General features: G+C 34.1%; 1 protein-coding gene across 5 annotated transcripts in view; it reads left to right on the forward strand.

Annotated features, from left to right (window-relative positions):
* Positions 1 to 23,702, forward strand: part of LOC128681069 (protein amalgam-like) — a 139,234-nt gene extending 115,532 nt beyond the window's left edge. For 3 of the 5 annotated variants that reach the window (XM_053764642.1, XM_053764644.1, XM_064436844.1), the window contains 12 exons: positions 13,092 to 13,181; positions 14,116 to 14,214; positions 14,526 to 14,637; positions 15,030 to 15,166; positions 15,541 to 15,659; positions 16,953 to 17,106; positions 17,896 to 17,986; positions 18,621 to 18,759; positions 19,124 to 19,273; positions 19,693 to 19,858; positions 20,121 to 20,153; positions 20,543 to 23,702. In XM_053764642.1, the coding sequence (XP_053620617.1) occupies positions 13,092 to 13,181; positions 14,116 to 14,214; positions 14,526 to 14,637; positions 15,030 to 15,166; positions 15,541 to 15,659; positions 16,953 to 17,106; positions 17,896 to 17,986; positions 18,621 to 18,759; positions 19,124 to 19,273; positions 19,693 to 19,858; positions 20,121 to 20,153; positions 20,543 to 20,631 (1,379 nt within the window). In that variant the 3' untranslated portion in view covers positions 20,632 to 23,702. The remainder of the gene's footprint in view (positions 1 to 13,091; positions 13,182 to 14,115; positions 14,215 to 14,525; positions 14,638 to 15,029; positions 15,167 to 15,540; positions 15,660 to 16,952; positions 17,107 to 17,895; positions 17,987 to 18,620; positions 18,760 to 19,123; positions 19,274 to 19,692; positions 19,859 to 20,120; positions 20,154 to 20,542) is intronic. The other 2 variants (XM_053764643.1, XM_053764645.1) reach the window with 1 other exon arrangement.
* Positions 23,703 to 23,921: the final 219 nt, after the last annotated feature.

The raw sequence follows: 23,921 nt of genomic DNA on the forward strand, positions 1-23,921 counted from the left end.
TATATAAACAAGTTGCCCGCCGGGGCTTCGCTAAAAAATTACCCTATGTTATTGCAAGTTATATTCTACCCGTGTACAAAATGTATTTTTGCCTTGGTCAATAATAGTAAAATCGTCATCCTACACTTTTTATATGCCCCTTGAAAATATCGCTCATGATGTAGTGTGAAGTAGGCCCGTCACTCCATTTCATCTTAAACGGGACGACAATGAAACGGTTTTGGCATAATGTCAAGCGTGACTTGAGATGCTGATGGCGAAAGAATGAATGAATGAACGTCCGAATGAATTCTTAATTAGTTCATGAATAAAATACAATGGGTCTTGTTCCTTTTATAACCCACTTAAATCTCTGTAATTATTAATTTGATTTGACATTTGGGCATTTCTTATAAAGAAAGATTATCTACAAATAAACAACAACAGAAACAGATTGCGCATCGTCTGTTTAAGGAAGATATTAGGAGTACCCGTAATCAGAGAGCGTGTATGAGAAGAGTGACGTGTATAGTCTAGAGAAAGAGAGTGAGATTTCTTAGCATCCAGCAAGTGGAGATTAATGAGAATTGGTGCGCACAGCACACAAAATGTGAGTTTAAACGGCTTCAAAGTAACGTGCTTATTTTTATAGTCACAATAAAATGAAACGAACTTAATTGCGACAGGGAGAGGTGATTTATGAATTGATACTTAGCCCTTTTATAATGATTTTAATTGGTGTGAAACACTCGACACATAATAACCTTGCCACCATTTGCACTGCTAGGTTAAGTAATAATGTGTGAACTAACACATATTGGAATTCAAGTACATTCTGTATACATACTAGCTGTTACCAGCGGCTCAATTAGGCATAAAATAGACTATTCACTGTCCAGCTTTCCAACTATATTTACACCATTAATCATCTTTCTGCCTAAACCTTGCTCAGGAATCTCACTATCTATTGGTGAAAACCGCATGAAAATCCGTAGCAGCAATAGTTCTTGAGTTCATCACGAACAGGCGAACAGACAGAAGCGGCAGATAAATTGTTACTATAATATGTAAGGATAAGAAAGTAAAGAAGGAGACCTATATACAGCAGTGGGTCACGTCGGAGGCCTGCAGGTGATGATGATGAAGAAAGTAAGAATAAGACAGTGAGAATATTTCTAATAGAAACATGGGTCCGCAATTTCTGATTCACGCTTCCGACAATAATCGGTTTAAAACAAGTCAGATGTCTCTGTCCAGCCCGTGCGGGATAAAGACGTGATACTGTATCAGTTTCTAACATTCCGCGCCATTATCAATATGCTCTGATGTTAGTTTGGCCTTTAGATAATAATCAAAACGATACGCCCCCAACCATAGCCTTGTCTGAACGTCCTTATTTTAATTCTAGTCCGAATTACGGGTAGATTTATGATGCCAGTAAATCAATTCAGAAATAATTTATGAGCCGATAAAAAATAGCTCCTCCTTGATTTATAATATTATAACGTTTCAAACTCAGATAGTTTCTGTTGTAAATTTTGTAAAATCAATATATATAGTTTATTTTCGCAAAATAAAATACGCGATTTGTATAATCATCAAATATCATGAGCAAAATATCTGGCTATGTAACTTCTGTATGGTTTTGGCAGTGGAGTTAAATACAAGAAGTGGTCAGGGATAATATGCATGACAATGCTAATGCAATGAAGTGGAGAAGAAAAAGAACGAAAGCGGATCCTGGGATTCGACTCTCTATGGCAGCGAAGAAAACCGCACAACACCTATCAAAATTGATTTCCAAAGCACTGACCTAAATAATAAGTAGGTTGTGGGTGCGATGCCTAATGAACTTTATTAATGACCGTTTATGGGGTATAATTTACGAGAACTACAGTGAAGGCGGCACGAAATTGTAGGTTAGTTTGTGATTTAATGTGTAGCTTATAACGGTCGATTATCCTAAGGTTTATAGTATTTTTAGGTATATATACTTCCACCATTAGAAAGGTACATTATACAATATTGCTATAGGCTATATTTTATCTCAAAATTCCCAAGCGAGCGAAGCTCCGGGCAACATCTAGTATTTTATATTAGTCTAAAAGTGAACTAACCTAACTTAGCATCCTTTTAATTTATCCGATGTTGAGGGTCGGCGGCATATTGTGTAAAAAATAACTACATTTATGGTCATATCTAAATTAACGAATTTCACAACTCTCAGCTCTGTCTACCCCGTAAGCGTAAAATACGTGGTAATGCTTGTATCCATGTATCACATACGGACATATACAGCCATATATGTCAGACACTTTTTACGATTCTACACTAGTCAATGTTACCATAGACGGTGGATTATTTCGACAGCACGTCTAGACCATAAATTAATATTAATCATATCTTCCATCTCTCCTCGCCTAATGGGGAAAATGTGTGTCATAAAATAAATACGCACGCCGCTGTTACAAGGTCACATGAGTCATACGCATTCCCATAGCATTTACTTTGTTTATACATTTGTATGGAAATGCAATAACAATTTATCATGATAATTTATATTTTATAATATTTATAAGTAATGAATTGTTTCGAAGCAGTTAGATCACCTTAAGAAATCATTATAACAAGTTTATTTGTTAGATTAGACAAATGAAAAGACTTTCAATATTCGTTTCGCCACAACTTTTGAACGGCTGAACCGATTTTCATGAAACATGGCTAAGAACACTCGGGATAAAATTATCTATGACACAAAAAAAAACTGAACGAAAAACGGTTCATCCGTTTGGGAGCGAAGTCGGGACAGGCGACTAGTTTATTTATAGAATTTAGTTGTTATCTGAGAATTTTTGTTTCATTTATTATGGTTCAAACAGTCATAAGTACAGAAAGTATTATAAAACAGTATGTCGACTACGTACTTATATATTACTAGCTGATGCCCGCAACGTTCGCGTGGCCGATCAACTCTTGGTAAGAAGTAAAAATTATTAGAGAAATTTATCTGTACAGACAAAGCGTAACGTTACCTATACAGAAGATGCTCATCAGACTTTAAAATGTTTGTTAACGTATATTTGTATATTTCCTATTAGTTTAACTGGACCATTACGACTCTGCTTCAGGTGTTCCGTACTTATTGAACAATATCTATGGTCGTAATAAATGAAACTCTTGTGTTGTGGCACTTAAAATGTAAATATTTATTGAAAAGCAAAAATACAACTAAACTATCGGCGGCAATTTTATTGACAGCCAAAAATATTTGAAATTAGAATTATAATTCTAATTTCAAATATTTTCTATTTTTTATTTTCTTTATTTGTCAACTTATTTCTCTAGTACAATTTTGGTGGCCAGTGCAGTTATTTTATTGTTATTTAAATCCTGGACACTTGTATATTATTTTTTAACCAGTGAAGTAGACAATTTAATCTTATGAATTGTTATTTTTTATCTTGACTCGCGCCACTTATAAATTTAAGATACGAATTTATAATTAACAATCAAAAATAAGTTTTACTCACATCTTCCGCTACATATGATGTCACAAGCCATAAAAGCTAATGATTGCTGAGAAATCAAACAAAAAATCACTCTATTCCTTAAGTAATAGTGTTCAAAATCATTTCTTGACCAAGTCACGGGAAATGCTAAAATTATTTTCAAGGATTTTAAACATCGAGTATGGTAATAACAATCTATAATTGTTTTAATAACATCCTAACATTGTTATGTTGTTGCTATGTTAACTCTCTCATCTCTACATGTTCCGCTTGCGTTCGGGGTTGTGAAGCCGCGAAGCCCATGGGTCAGCGTAAAAAACCCTTGAAATTTTCAATATTCATCTCCTTGGGAATGCTATTCTTTCCTATCAGCTTCCTATGCTGTATATCCCTTAATCGCCTCGTACGACATCCACGGGAGGATATTCTAGAATTCATTGAGTGAAATATATCACACTATAGATATTGCCCGGGTCTTCACTCCCGTGGGAATTTTGGGATAAAATATAGCCTATAACAATCCTGATGTACCTTTCCAATGGTGAAAGAATTTTTGAAATCGGTTCGTTAGTTTCGGAGATTACCCGCCTCAAACATACAAACTTACAAATTCACGAACTCACAAACCCTTACCTTTTTATAATATTAGTATGGATGATAGGCAACGCCATTTAACAAGCTTTTATTTAACTTCTATTTATGCAGTGTATATAATACAACAACAACGTGGCACACTAGGAATTGGTTTCATATTTGTCACTGGTCTTTCGTGTCTCGAGTTCTGAAGACTATTTCTTGAGCATTCACTCTTCAAGGATTTCATCACTACATGCTAATCATAATTACAACAGAAATAACCCGACCCGAATCAATTGCGGGCGGAACCGGGTCGCTTCCTAGTATTTACGAGCTTTTTATTTTGTTCGCATTACGTTTTACGATACAGTGTAAGCATTTGACGTTGCACAACCGTGCTGAGGATGAAACTTCGTAATTTTGTTGTTAACAACATTGGTTACTTCCTCAGCAAGAAAGAGTCATTGCGGCCACCGACAGGCGCCTAAAAATGCCAGAACACTTTTCAGATAATTTTAATATATCATTGGAATGTCATCGACACGCCATGAAGAAGATGAAGAAACAAAATGTCGGAGACCAATGTCCGCTTTTCTACTTTTTCTTCTCCTCTACATACGATCTTCGGCATCAATTGGTACGCATTCCTCCTTAAAAGACAGCCAGCAACTTTTTGGGTTTGCTCCTTCTGATCATCAGATGGTAACGACATGGCCAGACACTGGTTCGCTACGTTATTTTTCAGACTACTAGCTGCGCCCCGAGGCTTCGCTCCCGTGGAATTTTCGGGGTAAAAAGTACGCTATATGTTATTCCAGATTATATTCTACCCGTGTACCAAGTGTGATGACAATCCGTCCAGTAGATTTCGCGCGAAAGAGCAACAAACATACAAACTTTCGCATTTATAATATTAGTTACTAGCTTTTATACTCTATTTAAGCATATTCCGCGCTGCTTCCTCATAAAACATTCGGTTTTCATACTTTCGATTCAATTATTAAAAAAAAAAAAAAATGTCTAAAAAAAATGTATGTCGATGTAATGACCAGACGCACCTCTTCTTCACACCTCCAATTCAATGTTATAACAATATGTGTGTCAAGAACGCGGGCAGCAAAGTGGGATAGGAAAGCAAATAGTTGTGGTATTTGGACAAGATGCACCTGTTTTTATTTCGGCGATGCGGTGCAAAGAATAAACTTAAGCGTCTCTTTATGTCTCACAAAACCGTTGCATGAGAAAACCTAATTTGGAAAATCGCAATCCATTTCTATATTTTGATACTTTGATGCATTGCATATACAATACAAACATTTATATAATAATAACTGTAAATAGGATATGTCTGCACATAGGAGATATAAAAGATAAATAATTATGGGGTGTCTTTATGGAACTAATAGAAGCCAATTTTTTTTTTGTCTGTGTGTATGTTTTTTCGCGCGTCAAGCAAAAATTACTGGATGGATTTTTTGGAAACTGAGATATCGATAATAATAAATTGTGACGCACGTAATAAACACGAGCAAAACTGTGGGAAAAATATAGTAAAACATAAAATCTGATCATGAAGCAACGGTTTTCTTTACTATTCATTTTATTGAATACTTTATATGCGTGTGATCTGAGGGCCCACTACTTGAAATTCTGTGAATATATTCTTGGGATTTAATGAACATTCCAAAAGAATTGTGATAGTTGGAATTAGATTTTGTGAAAGCCAAATAATCTTTGTTGGTTTTACTCAGTCAAATCAGTGTATCGCCCCTCTGGGTGACATGTGTACTGAGATGGGCCTTTTTGTATTGCTGCAACACAGAACACTTGATCTTCAATTGTGCTTATGAATACTGTGTTTTGTTTTGCATTTTTAGTCTGGTTGTGTTTAGTGTTGTTGTTTTACAAGTAAATGTTTTATCTGTCTATCTTGAGAAGATACTGATCTTTCTGAACACTGTTAACACTACACTAGCGGAAAGTTTTACTTTCCGCCATCACCCGTATGTTAGTCCACCAATATAATATAGGTAAATATTGAAAACCAAACTATTATTGTTCGGTGTTTGGGTATTGTAGGCCAGGGGAAATAGCTCACAGAATTGTAACAGTTTTCACTTGCGTCAGGTTATGGTTACCAAAACAATGTGATTCTAATAGTATTGTTCTAATACAAACTTAACGAATATTTTTAGTGTTGCTTCATTACAAACTATACGAAGTTTTTGATTTTTAACTCGCGACTACATGAGTTATAAGTTAAACGTGTCTGTGTATCCATATGTCTGTCCGTGGCATCGTAGCGGCCAAACGACTCCGCTCTAATAGACGAAGTATCCTACTTGAACTCAGTATAAATAGCTGTCGGTCAGTGTATACAGGAAGTTCTTGCCATATGGCGTTACTTACAGACAAATAACTACATACGCTTCCGAAAGGATAAGCGACTCTTGTTATCATATTAATATTGTATGTTGTTAGAATCGTAAGATATATTGGAATCTTTTAAATACATACATACATGCATATTATCGCCGTTTCCAATGCGAGTAGAGAGAGACTAGGTATTTCCTTCCACTTGCCACGATCCTGGCAAATCGAACGGCTGAATCCATTTTGACCAAACATATCTAAAAACTACCGCATAAAAATTAGCTATCACAAATAAAAAAACGTATTTAAATCGGTTCACCCATAGTTCGCCCGTTGATGAGCTACGGTGCCACGTACACAGGCAGACACACTTACCAGTAACTTATAACACCCCACTTTTTTGCGTCGGAGGTTAAAAATAAAGTGTAGCACTTTATTTGAACAATACAATAGACGCTTATTATAAACGCGTGTATAAAAGCCACGCCACGGGAATATCAAAGGCACACTTGAAAAGTTGTTTGTTCCTTACTCCTGGTGCGTGATGGAATGTAGCTTTACAGGAGCTTGAGGCGCGCAGGCGCAATATGTTTTTTTTTTTTAAATTAGCTGTACTTTCAACGTTGGATCTCATTCATAATATTAATTTTTGTCAGATGTCTATACATAAACTATTATGTCTGTACACTGTACATAGGAGATATTAAAGAAAAATAATTATCTCTCAGGGGGTCTTTTGGGCTTAATGGAAGCCAAAACATTTTTTTTTAGAATTTCTGCATGTCTGCTCGTGCATCACGCAAAAACTACTGTGCGCTATTTGATGCAGTTTTAACAGTTGTATAGCGGAAGGTCTAATTTAAAATCTGATATAGGTTTCACCACGATCGTTGCTTAGATCCCGAGCAAGGTGAATATCGATGGAGAATTCGATGGAGAGAATATCGGCAAAAGTAAAAACGAAAAAGCATTTTTGACGTCTTAGGAATTTTTGATCCTGTGCCCTGACGCGAGTTTGACATTTTTAGTTTTACCCATCACAAAAAACGTTTTCACGTTTTCACTTCGAAAAAACTAACTTAACAAAAAAAAGCAAAGAGAAAACTCATGGTATCTGTATCATTATAGTTATAGTAAGTGCAATGCGTCCATCATTACAATAAAGAGAAATTATTTGAACAGCTGCCGGCTGCATGAATCACTGTAAGCTGGAATAATCCAAGGGTGTCTCAAGTGTGGTCATGTCTGGATCGAGTTACAGAGGAATCCTTCTTGGTAATTGCTTTTATTAACATTATAATCTTTCGTTTTCTTGTTTTCTTTTTGTGGCTGTGATGCCTCAAACCGCAGTTTCCGCGGGAAAAAATGACCGCTTCAGGCTGTCATTTTACAATCAGCCGCTTTTGTTTTTTCGATCTCTGTGTCCTAATTGTCATCACTGCTACACACTGGAGGACCCGAGTTCGATCCCCGGTCAGGTCAAAATAGAAAATGATCTTTTTCAGATTGACCTGTCTCAGATTATCTACTTATATGTAGATACATATTATAAAATCTAGCATCGTTGAGTTAGTATCCCATAACACAATAAAGATAAGTTTTACATACAATTCTCAAAACAACCTCACGATAAGCATAGTTATTTACATTGTAGCAGATAATGGTTAACCTTCACTTAATTCCACTGTTGACTTGGTATCTAAACGTAATCCAACTGATATCCTTTAATTTCACACGATAACAAAACGTAAACGTACAAGTTAATGTTCTGACGTCATTAGTACCAGTCAACGCTGAATGAAGCTCATATAAATCTCCTTGGAGAAATAAGTTAAATAAAATGTACCAATTTAGTTTGAGCCCTGACTCGGACACATGTGTGATAAAGAAAGGTATAGGGGTATTGTAAATTTGATGAGACGAGCATAGACTTCGTAAGTGAAAGAACTATCAAGAAGTACTTATTAAATCCATGCTATCAAGATAAGATATCTGGGGTAAATAGTACTGACTTGATATCGTCATAGAGGATATGCGTGCCAATGATCCAGGCTAAGAATGTCATAGACCTGTTTTTGGTTTAGTTTATTCCATGGATTTAATAAATCCTTCGTTACTATAATTCCATGGTTTATCCATAGACTGGTCTCAATTAGACTCAAACTAGTTGAGAAGTAGGAAAACGGATTCTGCTCCAATGCTTAGTGACTGGGAAGAGATTAGAGATAACATCAGATAGCTCATTTAAACAATGTCTTAAACGAATAACGAGGACTTATATAGAGGAGTAAGAGTAAACTTCGGTATTACTCACCAGATTTTCGAAATGTTTCACCAGTAGATAGTTATATTATTCCCGAATGAGACAGGACACTTTTTATTCCACGCAAATCACCTGGAGTCCGATTCTCACGAAGTTCACTTTATCAGTTTTTTTCATTTTATTCGATGGTTTTAAACAAATTTACAAACGAAAATCTTCGATCGATGGATGCGTACGTTCGATTTGTTTTATTTTTTGCAAAAGCAAAAAACAGAGCTTACAGAAAACTGATGGAATCGAAACTTCAATTCCATGCGAATCGGAAAATACGATACAGCTGGTATTGAAATAATTTGAATACTGGTGCAAATAAACATTTCTGTTAAACATACTCGTCTCCTTCATACGTCTATAACAGATCATTTGTTATTGTCTTCGGCGAGTAGGTACTGACTGCGCTCCATTTGACATGGTAATTAAACTGGGTTAATAGGGACCAGACCGGTTTAGAAGGGATTTTTTAACACCGGGTTTAAGTTAGGATGTACTAAAATAATTCACAGTTAAAGTTGTATGGATTTTTAGTTTCTGTAATTTATAAATAAGTAAATGGACACTCACGGCCCACATTAAGCACTAAGCTTGAATCGCGGGTCCGATATTAATTATAAAATAAATTTGGATAATATACTTTATGTAATTTACTTACTTAAGATAATTAATAAGTTGTTAACGAAAGGAATCTCCAGTTTATAGCCCATTCTCTTGATCGACTCTTATTTTTCTTATTTCTTTTACCTCCTATATTCTTCTTTCGGACCAGCGTAAATAATTCTTCCTTCTTCATGAATTGATTAATGCCATTTAAAAAAATATATATGTATTAGCATAATAACGTGCCAGTACGCCATCAATACGAAGTTATTTAGAATGGTAATCAATGAGGATGATGTAATACCGAAAATGGGTCAGGGACTCAGGGATTCGCTAAATTCGGACTTTTTAATTAGCCTAATAGATTCGATAATAATCTAGACGTGGATTGATGTCATAGAATAATGTTTTTGTGATACGATTTTCAACATTGTAGGATTTTGAGAAAAGCTTATTTGATTTGAGAATCTTTAGAAATCCACAATTCGAAGAATTATTTTCAGAAGAAAAGTTAGACTGGTTCAAAATTTGGCTTTTTGAATAAAATGAAGTTATATTTATCCATATCCATAAAATAAAACTCTTGTCTCCGACCCCAAAATGCCAGTTCCTGGTTTTGTTTTTCCGCGAAAATAATGAACGCAAATAAATAGGTGCCGAACTTCGCAACGAAGATGCGCCGAATTGCTGTGCAAATGGAACTTCTCGGACAGTTCTTTGTGTCCCTTCGGGGAGGTCCAAAGTATGCGGCACGTCACAGACCTCTGCCCATACCTACTCTATTGAAGGCGGCCTTGTCAGGATCCACGAAGCCGACAGTGTTGTCCAAAAATGCATTGATGGCTTGCCTATCGATTTTTAGTCCTAGTTTGTGCTGTATGGGGCAAAAAACCATTTCCAAATAATAAATAAGCAACACTCAACCGCTCACACAAAGATATGTGCTTACACAAAGATTGCCTTGTGGTCATCGTGTGGACACAAACACAGAAATAGACGCACAAAAATCCACCCAGAACACACAAATATGTTAACACAATTACAAGCACTTTCCCGTGCGCTGAGAATCCAATCCTGGACCAGATAGCTGACGGGCGCAATGGCCAGAAATGCCACAGTCGTCGAATTTAGTAAAACTAGCAAAAATATAACTGATTTTCACATTCCAATTTATGCAAAAGATTCCTAAAAACGTTTTTTCCTGATCGGTTTACAATCCCGATTCCCAGTTTAATCCAGCAGGACATGATGGCCTAGTCTCATGACTGTTAGCTCTCGTCCCGCTGTTAACTCAGCTAATTGATGTGACCTGGATCTATACAATTGTTTATACTTCCCTACACGTGCTTAACGAGATTTCCTGGGAATTTATAATTCCGTAGATAGAAAATGATTAGTTTATTAAGTTTATATTATGTGTCACACCTTTGAAAGGCAAAGAGATTTACACTTTTCTTTTTTTTAGGTCTTGTTTGAGGAAATAGGATCTAAAAAAAGAAAAGTGACATCTTGTTATACTAGCGACCCGACCCGGCTTCGCTCGTGTACAAACATAAAATTACACCAAACCTTCCTATTAAATTATATTATCTATTGGTGAAAAACGCATAGAGATCCGTGCAGTTGGGTTTATCACGAACAGACAGACGCGGCAGAGGATTTTATAGTTATAGGTATGCTTGACGTTGCTCCTTTCTGATTTTCTCTAAAAATAAGCTTAAAATTTTGAATTTATGGCCGGTCGCCAATCCTCTTTTGGAATGTCGTTGTCGCCTATCAGCTCTCAAGGCTTCCCCTAGTCTTCTCATACGACACCAACAATATTCATTAATCGTTTACAATAGTACAGTACACAGGTTGATATGTTGTTGATGTCGAACCATTGTATTTATTTATTTAACCGTATTTATATCTCTAGGGAGAAGTCCCTATAGATATAAATACGGTATATGTACGGATATAAATACGGTATTATGTTTTTGCTTCATTACTTATGATGGAAAATATTTACAGGAACATATTTATATGCAAACCGTTTAAATATTATACCATGAGTCAAAGGATGTTGCATCATTCACTAAATTCATATTCTGTACATATCGCCATCGGAAAGGGCGCCGAAAAGTACCTAGTCATTGACGAAAATAGTCCACAAATTACTTGCTACACTGTGGCACATTGATGGTCACAGACTAAATAATATATCAGTAGATTTAGTCAGCCGTTTTTTTAAAGTGAACACTTCTTTAGCGGCATTGTGTACTTTTTGTGATAGGTAAAAAAATGTTAAACTCGCGTCAGGACACGTGACCCTGATCGAAAATTCGTAAGACGTCAAAAATGCACAACGTTAATATTCAAGTTTTCACTGCTGCCGGCACTCACGGAGTGCAACCGGCTTTTTTTTTAATGACTAGCTTAATCGGTTAGATATTACAAGATTGATTGGATTTAAATTGTCTAAATTTGAAAAAAAAAATGCATTATCTAAATAAGAAATGGTTGCATGTGTTCTGTATATTTCAGACTGTTGGTTCCATTCATTTGGTTCCATAAGTTAACCAACAGTATTTATGAATACCTAGGTGCTAACAGTTCATCTACAAAATGTGACAGATTCCATAAGGATTTGAAAACCAATGTAATTTATAAACAAAATAGTGATCTATGTACCCAAGCCCATTTAGACCAACCAAACTAAAAAAAATATTAGGCAGAGATAAATTGGCTACACCTCTGTCTATATAATAGGGCGATCGTGACATGTTCATTAGTGGGACTATAGATAGCAATGAGATTGATGTAGACATTTGCCACTCATTTCTTTTAAGGCGTTAACTACACAATACAATATTTTTATTTTATTTATTACAACAAATCCAGTTAGATCCCACATTTTTCAAATAATATTCCACTAAAGTCATTGTCACAATCGTCAACCAATTAAAATTCTTAATCATCACCTTAGTCATAAAGTTTAACAATAAATTTTACCGTCAGATTTAAATATACAAATCGTTGTAGGACTGTCTCACCTAGTCTGTGTCACCACATTAGTATTCAAAAACGGTGTGCTCGACCGACACGCAGTCTTTCCCGAAGATATTGGTATGCATAAAGCACATACAATGAACAAAACCAACGTTTAGTATGATAATGTGGCACATAGTACGGACTTGAAAGTAGTTGCTCATAGAAATTTAAAAAATATGTAGATTTAAGTATTTTTTTTTTGTGAAAAATGAGATACAAAAAAGTAAAAACATTCGACGTCGGTTGAGACGTAAACAAATTTCCGAGGTCTTTCTTTGCTTGGGTCGGTACACTTATTGATAAATTTTCTTTTGTGATATTGCGTAACAAGTCGAAACTTTGCTATTTAAATGATTTATAGATACATGAATGATAGTATCACGTCTTTATCTTACGAGGCAGACAGAGCCAAGCGTTTAAAGCCTTAAAACGCAGCCTTCGAGTTTTGCAACAGTCTTAAATAATATAATTCAAAAACTGAATATAACCCTGCAACTCAACTTTGAAGCATCTCGGTCCACTCAGAATCTTCTTCTAACTAGAGAAGTCCTTAACGGTTTACTGCACGGGCAAGGCTTTTGGTCATGCGTTGGATGCAACAAGATCTCTCTCACAATCGCTTGTATCAAAAATTACGTTTTTATAAAAACCTTATTAAGTATCTGTAATTATAATATCTAATAATCTAAATCTCTTTGTTTCAGTCGATGCACATGTCATGGAGAGGCGTAACGTAGATAATGATGACTTCCTCGGTGATGAGGGAATAGACGACGAGGCACAGAAAGATGAAGGTAATAATAACAAAATCAATTTTGAAAATTGTGTCAATAGGATTGTTATCTTTATACGCATTTGTGGAGAAACGGTTTGACCTCTGTAGTCTAATGGCCGGACTACGACACCGGATTCTTGGTCTGGTAAATATGGAAAATGGTCTAATATTGCTGATCGATAGACCATTATGAAGTGCCTATAACAATTTGGTAAACTAGTAGAACTTAATTTTTTTTATTTTAATTGCACAAGATTACCAAAAAAATATGTGCACCATTTGCACACCTAATGGTATTCTCCAACAGTCTACCGTAAGACCAAACAAATTGCGAGCGTTGTAATCCAATTGAGTGCATCTAATAAATATAGTATTCACAAAATTTTCAATCTTCATCATCAACAGCTATTTAAACGTCCCCACTCTGGGGCACAAGCCTTCCTTCCTTATGGATAGATAGTATGGGCCATAACCCAGCACGCGGGTCCATTGCACGCGTTTTAACGACTGCAAATACAACTGATTTAACGTGCCTTCCGGACACACCTATCTATCACGGTATATTATCGACTATCGACAGTTCGAGCAGAATCGATAGCATCGAAGAATAAACAATCAATAGTATCGACACTACTTATGTATCTGAAACTTCTTACGTATCCACAACAAATGCAACCGAAAACTTCATAAATTCAAATTCAAAACTCTTTATTCAGTTTAGGATGATATACATCACTTATTGACGTCAAAAAATTACTTAAACTAAGTCTACTGCCGGCTTCTAAAGCGCAGGTGAAGAAGAAGCGGCGCAACAAACTTCACCGCACCCTTTTCTCCAAGGACATCAATTAACAAATATAGGTCTTATAAATCTTGTCATATACTGTCTTATCATAAGTAATTATACCTTACATGTAAAATAATGATGTGAAATTAAAAATGTTTGATTGCAGGCAATGAAGAAGAAGTAGTAGGAGTGATACAAACCGAACCTAAGAAATATAACGTAGAATCAGGATTGTCTGTACGGCTGGCTTGTGTCGTCAGCCCAGGTAAGATCTTTTTTTAATCCATCAATCAATTCAATCCATCCGTTATTCCGTAAGAAGTTGTCAATTCGTTCATAATTTATATAAAATGTTTAAGAAACAAAACTCCATATCTCGGCTATAAACACGATACGAATGGCCGTGCCCAATAATTGTTGTTATGAGTTTTTGATCTCAAGATCTTGAGCTACCTAAAATCGAAACCTAAAAACTAAACTTGTGCGTTAATAGTAAAAAATACTAATATATTTTTGACAACAAATTGCTTATGCATGTAAAGTCAATTTTTTCATTTTATAAAATTTATTTTTCAGCGTCCGTGCCTGTTGTGAACTGGGACAAATTGAATGGAAACGAGGTGGTGGGTCTGTACTTCAACAAAATGAAGATGAACCCTGCGAAATTTCCCTCAAACAAAACTGAAATGTAAGTATTTATAGCACTGATGTCAGCTTTTTGGTCCTGCGAGATTTCTGTTATTTTACAAGGAACCCTGTACGCATAAACCTTAGTGGTTCTTTTCAAATCGGAAAATTAGCAATAAGATCTTCCTGTCAGACTAGGTATTGCAATGTCACGGTATTATTTAGGAGATTATATTTAAGCATCAAATCTTGAGAATTTCAACTGCGCGTTCCAGTCTTGTCAGTTCGACCATAGACGCCATCTGATTATAGTATTTGCGAACCATTTGTTGCGACTGTTGATGCTGCAATCCTCATTGGGTTTTGACGTATTGACGTTGAGCTTGTGGTCCGATAGATGTTACCGCCGTACTTTGCACGGGTGTTAAAGATATTTTTTATTGAATATTACAGCATCTCCGAAGGTGGTGTCCACGACTTGGTGATACATGACCTAGACTCGTCAGACTCTGGCGAGTACCGGTGCTCAGTATCTCAGGAGGCTCCTGTGTCTGTCGTCCATAGCCTCAGGGTTGGCCCGAGGATTGTCAGTGAGTAGTTATTATTATTTATTTCACTTTTTCATTCTCGCGTTTTCCTTGTTTCTTGTTTGGCTGTAAAGCCCAGGCTCCATGTACCAAAATTAACTTTGAATATGAATCTGTATTCTTTGGCAGGCTTTGGTTAAATGGTCAGCTGCCTGCTTGACCATTTATATTCAAATCTTCTTTCCTCAAGGTAGCCTGGAAGGTTTTCCCTGGGGTTGCCCTGGCGGGACTGGGACCTGACCTGTGATGGGAAGGCGGGAACCATTCACAGAAGAAGAAACAATTCTAAAATCATTTATCTAATAGTCAACCATTGACAATGTTTGTAAAATTGTTAAACAATTAAATTATTCAAATATATAACTTTATCGTTCCAGGTCTAACTGCGACCAACAACGGCGAGGTCCCCGAAGGTTCTGATTTGGTGCTGACCTGCAAGGTTGAGGGGTTGCCGCCGCCACAGATCATCTGGTCTAGGGTTGGCTCAGGACAGGAGGTGATTGTTTGCATGCATCCATACTTATATCCATACTATCGTAATATTATAAAGAGAAGAAAAATGATATTTTCTTTTTCTTTATAATGAATGAACTCAAAAACTACTGGATGGATTTTGATGGAATTTGGCACAGATATAGACGAAACGTTCACAAGTAACTTAGACGAAGAGAAAATAAGGAAAAATATTTTAACAGATTATACCACACACTAGTTATAGAAATAATTTTAATATTATAGTTTTCCATTGCATAATGTAGTCTCACAGTTGACTAAATCGAAAACGGTGGCCACTAAATTCCCTTTGGTCTACGGTGGCCATTATACGGCTCTAAAACCGCATCAAATTCCATCTAGTATTTTTTGCATTTTGGCTCAGTCACATAGAGGCCCCCATAATTAATTTACTATAATGATATATTATAGTAAAATAATTATGGGTAAATATATAAGCGGGCTATGTACATTATGTACAGACATACACTTACAGTTGTATTATATGTATAGAGATATACAGAGGAAGTCCTATTCGCAATTACACATCACAATAATGTAGCGCTTCCTTGAAACCTGAGCAGAATATAAATGACGATTGTGTCACACATCTGGATGATGCATTGATGGATGACGAATGGGCGATTGAGGGCGAGGTACGATTTTGCATTTCACTTCTCACTATCGAGTCGATTCGATGTGAGATGCAGCGAACGAATCACATTGCGGCGTGGTTGTCGTTGCGTCACAATGGCGCACAGTGATTGGTTAGCTGCGTCTCACTGCGAATCGACTCGTTGGTGAGATGTAAATAGCAAAGTCGATTCCTTTGTCGATTTGCGTGCTTGTGCATAGTGATGCACAAGAGTTTTTACCTTACAACTGGTCCAACCCAAACTTTTTTATCAATTTAGCACCACCAAAACTTTTTAATCAATTTCTTAAAAGTGCTACGTAATACATAATTGCTTTTATTAGAAAGTGTTATAGTTTAGGACAAACTTGACACAAATTACTAAAAAGAAAACGGTGATCACCAAAATCGTAAATTGTGACTACTTTTAGGTTAGAGTGAATTCATTACACCATCAAATTTGACCAGCGCGCCGCTGGCGTTTAAACAAAATGGCGTACTTTGCGTTCTTCCGCGCACGTTAAAGTTAACATCAAATAAAACGATGTTATAGGCGAAAAATTAAAATAGACGAACCTACAATAGAAACTACATAGATAAACCCATAGAAAAAGTCATTCCATAAAAGTTTCCTTTTTACCTTACGGAAAATGATTTTTCCAGGGCTCCAACGGCCGTTTGAAGGAGGGAGACGGAACATTCTCATTTGACAGCGTCACCATCCAGAACGTGAAGGGCAACGCCTCCGGGAAGTACTATTGCTACGCTTTCAACAACTTGGGCTCCACGCAGAGGGAGATAGACATCAAAGTTTTAGGTTAGTTATTTACCACCATAATATATATAAGTTGTATATTTCCAGTAGTTTGTAGCTTGTGAGAAATAACTATAAATATAAAAATTGACGAGAAAAAGTGCCTGTGAAGGTCTAATTTCTGAATAAATGATTTGAATTTGAAAATAGTTAAGGAAAGATGAAAACTTTTATTTTGTATTATTTTCAACGAGTGTTAGTATGTTAAGAAAGAGTAGGATTCTCTGACACGAGCATATTTTGCTTACTAGAGATTCCTAACAATGTACACTTTGTTGTAAATGAAATAAACGAATTTTTATTTATCATTATTATTATTATTTATTTATTTACCATGTTGTCACGGATTAACCACTAGGTTAATCCGCACAATTACCTACTAATTCCATTTTTATCACTTCGTCTCTTTGAAAGTTTAAATTTGCGTTAAGTTCACGTTAGTTTGAACTGAAGTATTAACATATACCTAGACTAAGTACTTTATAATACCTGATATTGTTATTTTTATTTCGTTAGATTTCAACAATTTTAGTTGAGTAAACAAACACATATCGTAAAATATAATAAATATAGTTACTATATCGTTAGCATAAAAAATAACTTAAAATTTTTAATATTTGGTCGCTTGTCTGACGTCATCCCTCCTTGAGAACGCTATTATTGCCTATCAGCAGCCTCGCTCCCTTAATATGACATCCACGGAAGGTTATGGTATGGTAATATTCTAGGGCGGAACCACACGCCTCGCCACAAGAAGTAGGATGTAGCTAAATGTTAACTATCATTTTTTAGAGAAACCCCACGCGCACGTGCACAGAACTGAGATCAATACTGGCATCGGAGACCACGCCATCTTCCAGTGCACCTCCAGGGGAGATCCCATGTAAGTCACATTCAATTTTCCTTACTTCGCTGCCTCAGCCAACCTAAGAGGCTCTTGGCTCTGATCTCTGTTGACTAAGTTCCTGTTTCTAATATTTATTTTTGTTACTAGCTTTTGCCGATTTCTCCGTCCGCGTGAACTTCCGATGGAAATAGCTATTTTTATGAGATGAAAACCTTATGTCCTTCTCCGTATTTCAAACTACATTTATGCAAAATTTCAAGAAGATTGGTTGAGTAGATGAAAGCGTGAAGAGGTAACAAACTTACTTTCGCATTTATAATATTAGTTGTCAAATTTAATAATTAAAAAAAAACAAATTTAATAATTAAAATTGATTTGATGCTATCAGCGATAACACACATGAGAATATTTTTAATTCTAGAATTTTCTAGTTTTAGGTCGGAACCACATGTCTATATTCTATTTCAGTTTTTTGTTATAATATTACCTAAAAGCCAAATTAAAAACGAACATCTATCATTACATAAATGTATTTATACTTATCAATATTTATACTTACAGAAAACCTTACAATCTAAATTAAATTATATTATTTGCTTTTCTTTTCTTCTTTGTGCCAATCAATGTCTATCAAACAACAAATAAAATATTTCCACGTCATCTCCTCCAGGCCTGAGATCACCTGGTTCAAGGACAACGTGCCAGTTTTGGTGGACAACAAACATTTCTTCATCTCCAAAGATGGCGTCAACTCCAACCTGACCGTCATCCCGGCCGGGATCAGTGACTTCGGGACTTACACTTGTCTGGTGAGTTGTTACCGGGTGTTTCTCAGAGAGTTTCGATCGCTGCGGCTGCGCGGTCATTACGATCCGTCAATTTTCTTGAAGAAGGAATCATTTCCAAAATTTATCATTCATAAAATTCACATTACCACAGTACAGATTAATTATTTTAAAGTCTGAGTTTATTATTCGAGTTATTCTTATATATTTTTTTTGCACCCTAGTTGTATTTATCTTTATGTCTCAATAGTTGACTGCTAGATAATGCTTTATCTAAGTTAACCTGTTGTACTTTCACAAATTGTATTTTGTGAAATAAAATTTAAATAAAAATAAAAAATGTATAAAGGTTATGTTTATCACTAAACTAGCTTTTCATAAATTCCAGGCCCACAACTACCACGGTGTCCACAACAGATCCGCGGAGCTGGTGCAGCGACCCGTTATCGACGAAGTGGACGTGACTGGCCCCAAGCTCAGCTTCAAGGTCCACTCGCATCTGCCGCTGGAACAAGTCGAAGTCCAACTAATGGACGAAGTAAGATTTTTTATAAATAATATATTTTTATCAATAAATAAATTTATAAAAAAATATGAATAATTAGAAAGAAAAAAGACTTTTATTTTTTGTTTAATAACAACAAATATATACAAGAAAAGCAACACGCTTCGTCAATAAATCTTCTCGTCCATTACCAAATCCCATATTTTTACATGCAAAGCATGTAAAAAGAACATTTCAAATAGCAACTCATTTACACAGATGATGTATTAAAGTTGCCGTTTTAATAACAATTACTAAAAAATAGAATAAAATAAACATTTAAGGAATTCCTATACAACAAACGTTTTTTTCGTGTTTGCTTTTTTCATAGATAGTGTACACTACCCTTCGTATACGAGTACGACTCGCGCATGGTTTTATTTTACTAACCTGCTACTATCACTATTTTCCAGACTGGCAACATTAATAAATTTGAACTTCCACTGCCCAAGAACTTGCAAAAAACCTACGACTTCTCTTACGAAGTGTCAGAAGCACCAGGCACTTACCAGGCCTACCTTAGGGCTAAGAACGACAAGGAATGGAGTAGAAATACGGAGCCTATCAAAATTAAAATAGGTAAGTTTTTTACATAGATAAAAAAAAGAAAAAATAATTCATCATTAGTTTGTAGTTTCGTTGCTAAATTTAAAAAAAAATACACATATTGATTGTCACGATTATAATAATATTCATATATTTTTTTAAATTATTGCTGAGCTATTGCCAGTACTGATTCTTTTTACACGCATGTTGCACTTTTTATTTTAAACGATCTTTTTTTTTCCGTGTCTATTTTTCGTGCATGTTTCATTTGTTTTCTTTTTTATTTCACTTTTAGAAGCCGAGCCAATCAACATGCAAAAAAGTTCAAGTAAGTAACGTGTGCTTATTTAACATTTTATTTTTGTGATTATTTTATTTACATTAATTACTTGTTTTACAATTTATATTTTTTAGGATGCCTTATACGAATAAAAAAAAAATTAACCATTATAGATTCCTTATATCTGTCTGTCTGTATGTAACAATCGCTTTATTCCAAAACTATTAGGGATACACAGTTGAAACAATTACGTATTTGTGAATCACTTCACAATTTATGTACAAAAAGTTTTAAGCGAAGTTACTTTTACGAATTACAGAATTAACTAAAATACATTTTTTTTTTAATCTGATAATAATATGTAATATTCGTTCGTAAAATTGATATTCGAAAAATACGAAAAAAACGTTAGTAATCAATTTTATTTTCTTTTCCAGTATTCCTCCAGAACCACGCTCATTCCGTTCGACACTCTGTTACGCTTGTGTCTTCTGCTTTTATGTACCTTCTTATTCGAATGCTGTAAATCAATGAAAGTACCAAGGCACATACATTTTATTCGTTGTCTTAGGAGAAGTTGTATTAAAAGGAAAAAAAAAAAACAAAAATATGTATTATATAAAAATATATACACATTTTTTTTGTTTTATCATGTAATTGGTAAACGAGATTTAAATTGCCGAGTAGCCAAGTCAAATTTGGAACACTTTGAAACCTATATTCAAAGTTTTAAGAACCACTTCGCACAACTATTGAGTGATCGGAACTACTCCTATACTAACGCACTGATGTCCTTGGTACTAAGTATTTATGAAGTACCTATTCGACAGCGATCGATATTTTAGACTATTTTAATATATTCACAATAGTTCTATATTACGTCTGCAAATCTTGCAATATATTCTTTTTTTTTATTAATTGGTTTTAGATATTTTTTATATTTTTATTAATCCATTCACATTTTTCGATGGTCGTCGCATGTATTTTTGAACGTTTTTCTATTTCGAAGACTGTTTTTTTTAATTTGACAATTTATTAGGTGATGATGCTTATTCATTTCCAGGCATTTTTTGCATTTTTTTGAATATTTTTGCAAGATTTGTTACATTTATTAAAATATGAACGATCTGGGTTAAACTATTGTTGTTAAATGAACATACTTAAGCATATATGGCATCTTATATGCATCACGTATTGATATAAATAAAATTATCAATTAATATATTTATTAATATCTCTCCTGGTAGCTCGATATCGTTATAACTGTAGGTTATAACGCTATTTTATATATTATATACCGATTACTAAATTATTTATTACAAAGTACAAAATGTCAGTAGCAGATTCCTTTTCACTACATATTTTCATTGTACAGTAAATAATATACTAAGAACTATATTTTGTATTTTTTATTAAGTTTTGTCGTGTATGTAATAAAAGACCCAAGGGTGATGTTTTATTGGCTTAAATAAATATTGTAATTTAAATTTGCCCATGCGATATAATTAACATTCATGATGCCTAGATACTTAACAGTTTATAATGTTAAGGGCCAATTTAATAATTGATTTTATAAAAAAGCAACATATTTTAAGTTCGTTTTATATATTAGTCATTTCACATTGTATCCCCCGTTAGTTTACCAGTTTTATTAGTTTTTTTTTTTGTAAATATTAATTAATTATTTTTAATTAAAAGTGAAACTAGGTATAACTAAGTATCTGTCAACAAATTATAACCTGCTTGTATTACGTTTCACACCGGTATTTTAAACAAATTGTTTCTCACAATACTTTAGTAAATTAAGATTTAAATAGTAGTTAATTACTACCAAAGTGTAATTAAGAATCACATTATTATTTAAGATATACGACAAGTTTTAAATTAATTTCTTTAATTAATTATTTTTTCAATTTAATTAAATTATTCTTTAAATAAAAAATTCCACCAGTTTTGGCGATTAATTCATGTGGCTTATAAAATAAATGCTTTTTTTCTATTTATCAAATAGTATGGTGTCTATTAAAAAAAATAGTGATAAAAATATGCCTATTGTACTTGGCCTTATTTTGGTAGACAAAAACAGCAATTTACTGCGCAAAAATGAGAATTTAAAGAAAATATAGATAAATTTACATACAGAATAACATATAAGTACATCTGCCATAATAAAATAGATCCAGTACAGTTAATTAGGTATGTAATAAAGTAAGGTTATATTACCATGTAAAGTTACATAATCGTGCCTAACGTATATACAATAGTTCCAGTAAGGGTGCTTTATACATACATTATATTATCTTCCACATAAAGTTAATATTTACCCACTAGTCGTTTTTATAAATTTTTCACATTTTCAATGAGCTCTGCGGGCGTTCGATTCACAATCAATCAAACTTGATTTCATGTAATCGTTGTTTGAAATAAAAAATATATCTTTTTATTTCCAAGCTAAATTAAATATTAATAATTGTAACTCGATAATTTGTCCCTATTTTTTTATTTGTTAAACAAATTAGTCATGTAAAATTTATTTAGTGATTGCTAAATGTGATTTTAAATATGAATTTTTGAAATGACCCCAGTGATTTAAATAATTATTTGATATAATAATTAAATGACTACATATATTTTTAAAAGTTATTAAAATAAAATAAAAATTAAAATTTTTTTTAACTTTGGAAAGTAATCATCAGAATTCAAGATTTAAAACTCATTAAGTTTATTGAAATTCACAATTATTTTTTTTCTACGGAATGAAAAGAACGTCTGTAGAAACCTTTAATGTGTGTGAAAAATAAATGTATGAATGTGTATGGGATAGAACATGGAACGTACAACTGTTAAATTGGTAATGATATCTGAGATTATGATTTTTTATGTAAATCTAACAAGAACTAGACCTCAAGTTGCTTTCTTAATCGACACTTGACTTGTTCAAAAGAGGGCACGCGTTATTGATATTTTATTTATTTAATTATTTTTTTATTCTATAATAATTAAATCATATAATCGGTCATAATTTGAAAAAAATATTCGTTTGCATGTCGATTTTTTTTCAAATTTCGATTCAATATTTGATTATTATACATGAAAATTTAGATGCATTTTACATTGAAAATAATAACTGTTTTGAAATTTCAGCAACCGCTTTTCTCCTCAAAAAAATCAGCTGATCCATACATTTTCCACAACTTAGGTTATTTAATTTTATATAGAACAGCTGATTTTTTTTTTCGTGATTTCGGAGTTGCTCCCATACTAAAACTTGTTCAGAATCATGGACTGAGCATGTTGACAAAATATTGCCAATATATAAAAAGTGACCCAAAAACAATTAAAGATTCTTCTTCAATAGAAGAATCTTTATTTTTCAATCATACAGATTAAGGGCACTAAACCTTTTAAGGGCAATCTGGAACTTTATTATTATTATAACGCGTGTCAAAATATTCATATGAGAAGTATCCTATATGATTTGCAAAAAGCGATGTTGTCATTTTGTATAATATTACCTGTGCCTTCTATGTCGGTGGCGAAGACTACGATATTTTGTCTTAATTGAATAAAGGAATTAATGTTTGTACATACATTAAACATTGTTTTTTTTTTTAAATATATTCACTTCCTTAAACTATGCCAGCCTTGCCAATTAGGTTTTTTTTTTTTTAAATAAATTAACAACTTCATATAATAAAAAATTTGCTACGCCCCGGGGTTTCGTTACCGTGGGAATTTCGGGATAAAAAGTATCCTACGCGTTATTCCCGGTTATATTCTACCCGTGTACCAAATTTCATAACAATCCGTCCAGTA

This window comes from Plodia interpunctella, chromosome 26 (assembly GCF_027563975.2).
Source record: "Plodia interpunctella isolate USDA-ARS_2022_Savannah chromosome 26, ilPloInte3.2, whole genome shotgun sequence".
NCBI classification, from domain to species: domain Eukaryota; kingdom Metazoa; phylum Arthropoda; class Insecta; order Lepidoptera; family Pyralidae; genus Plodia; species Plodia interpunctella.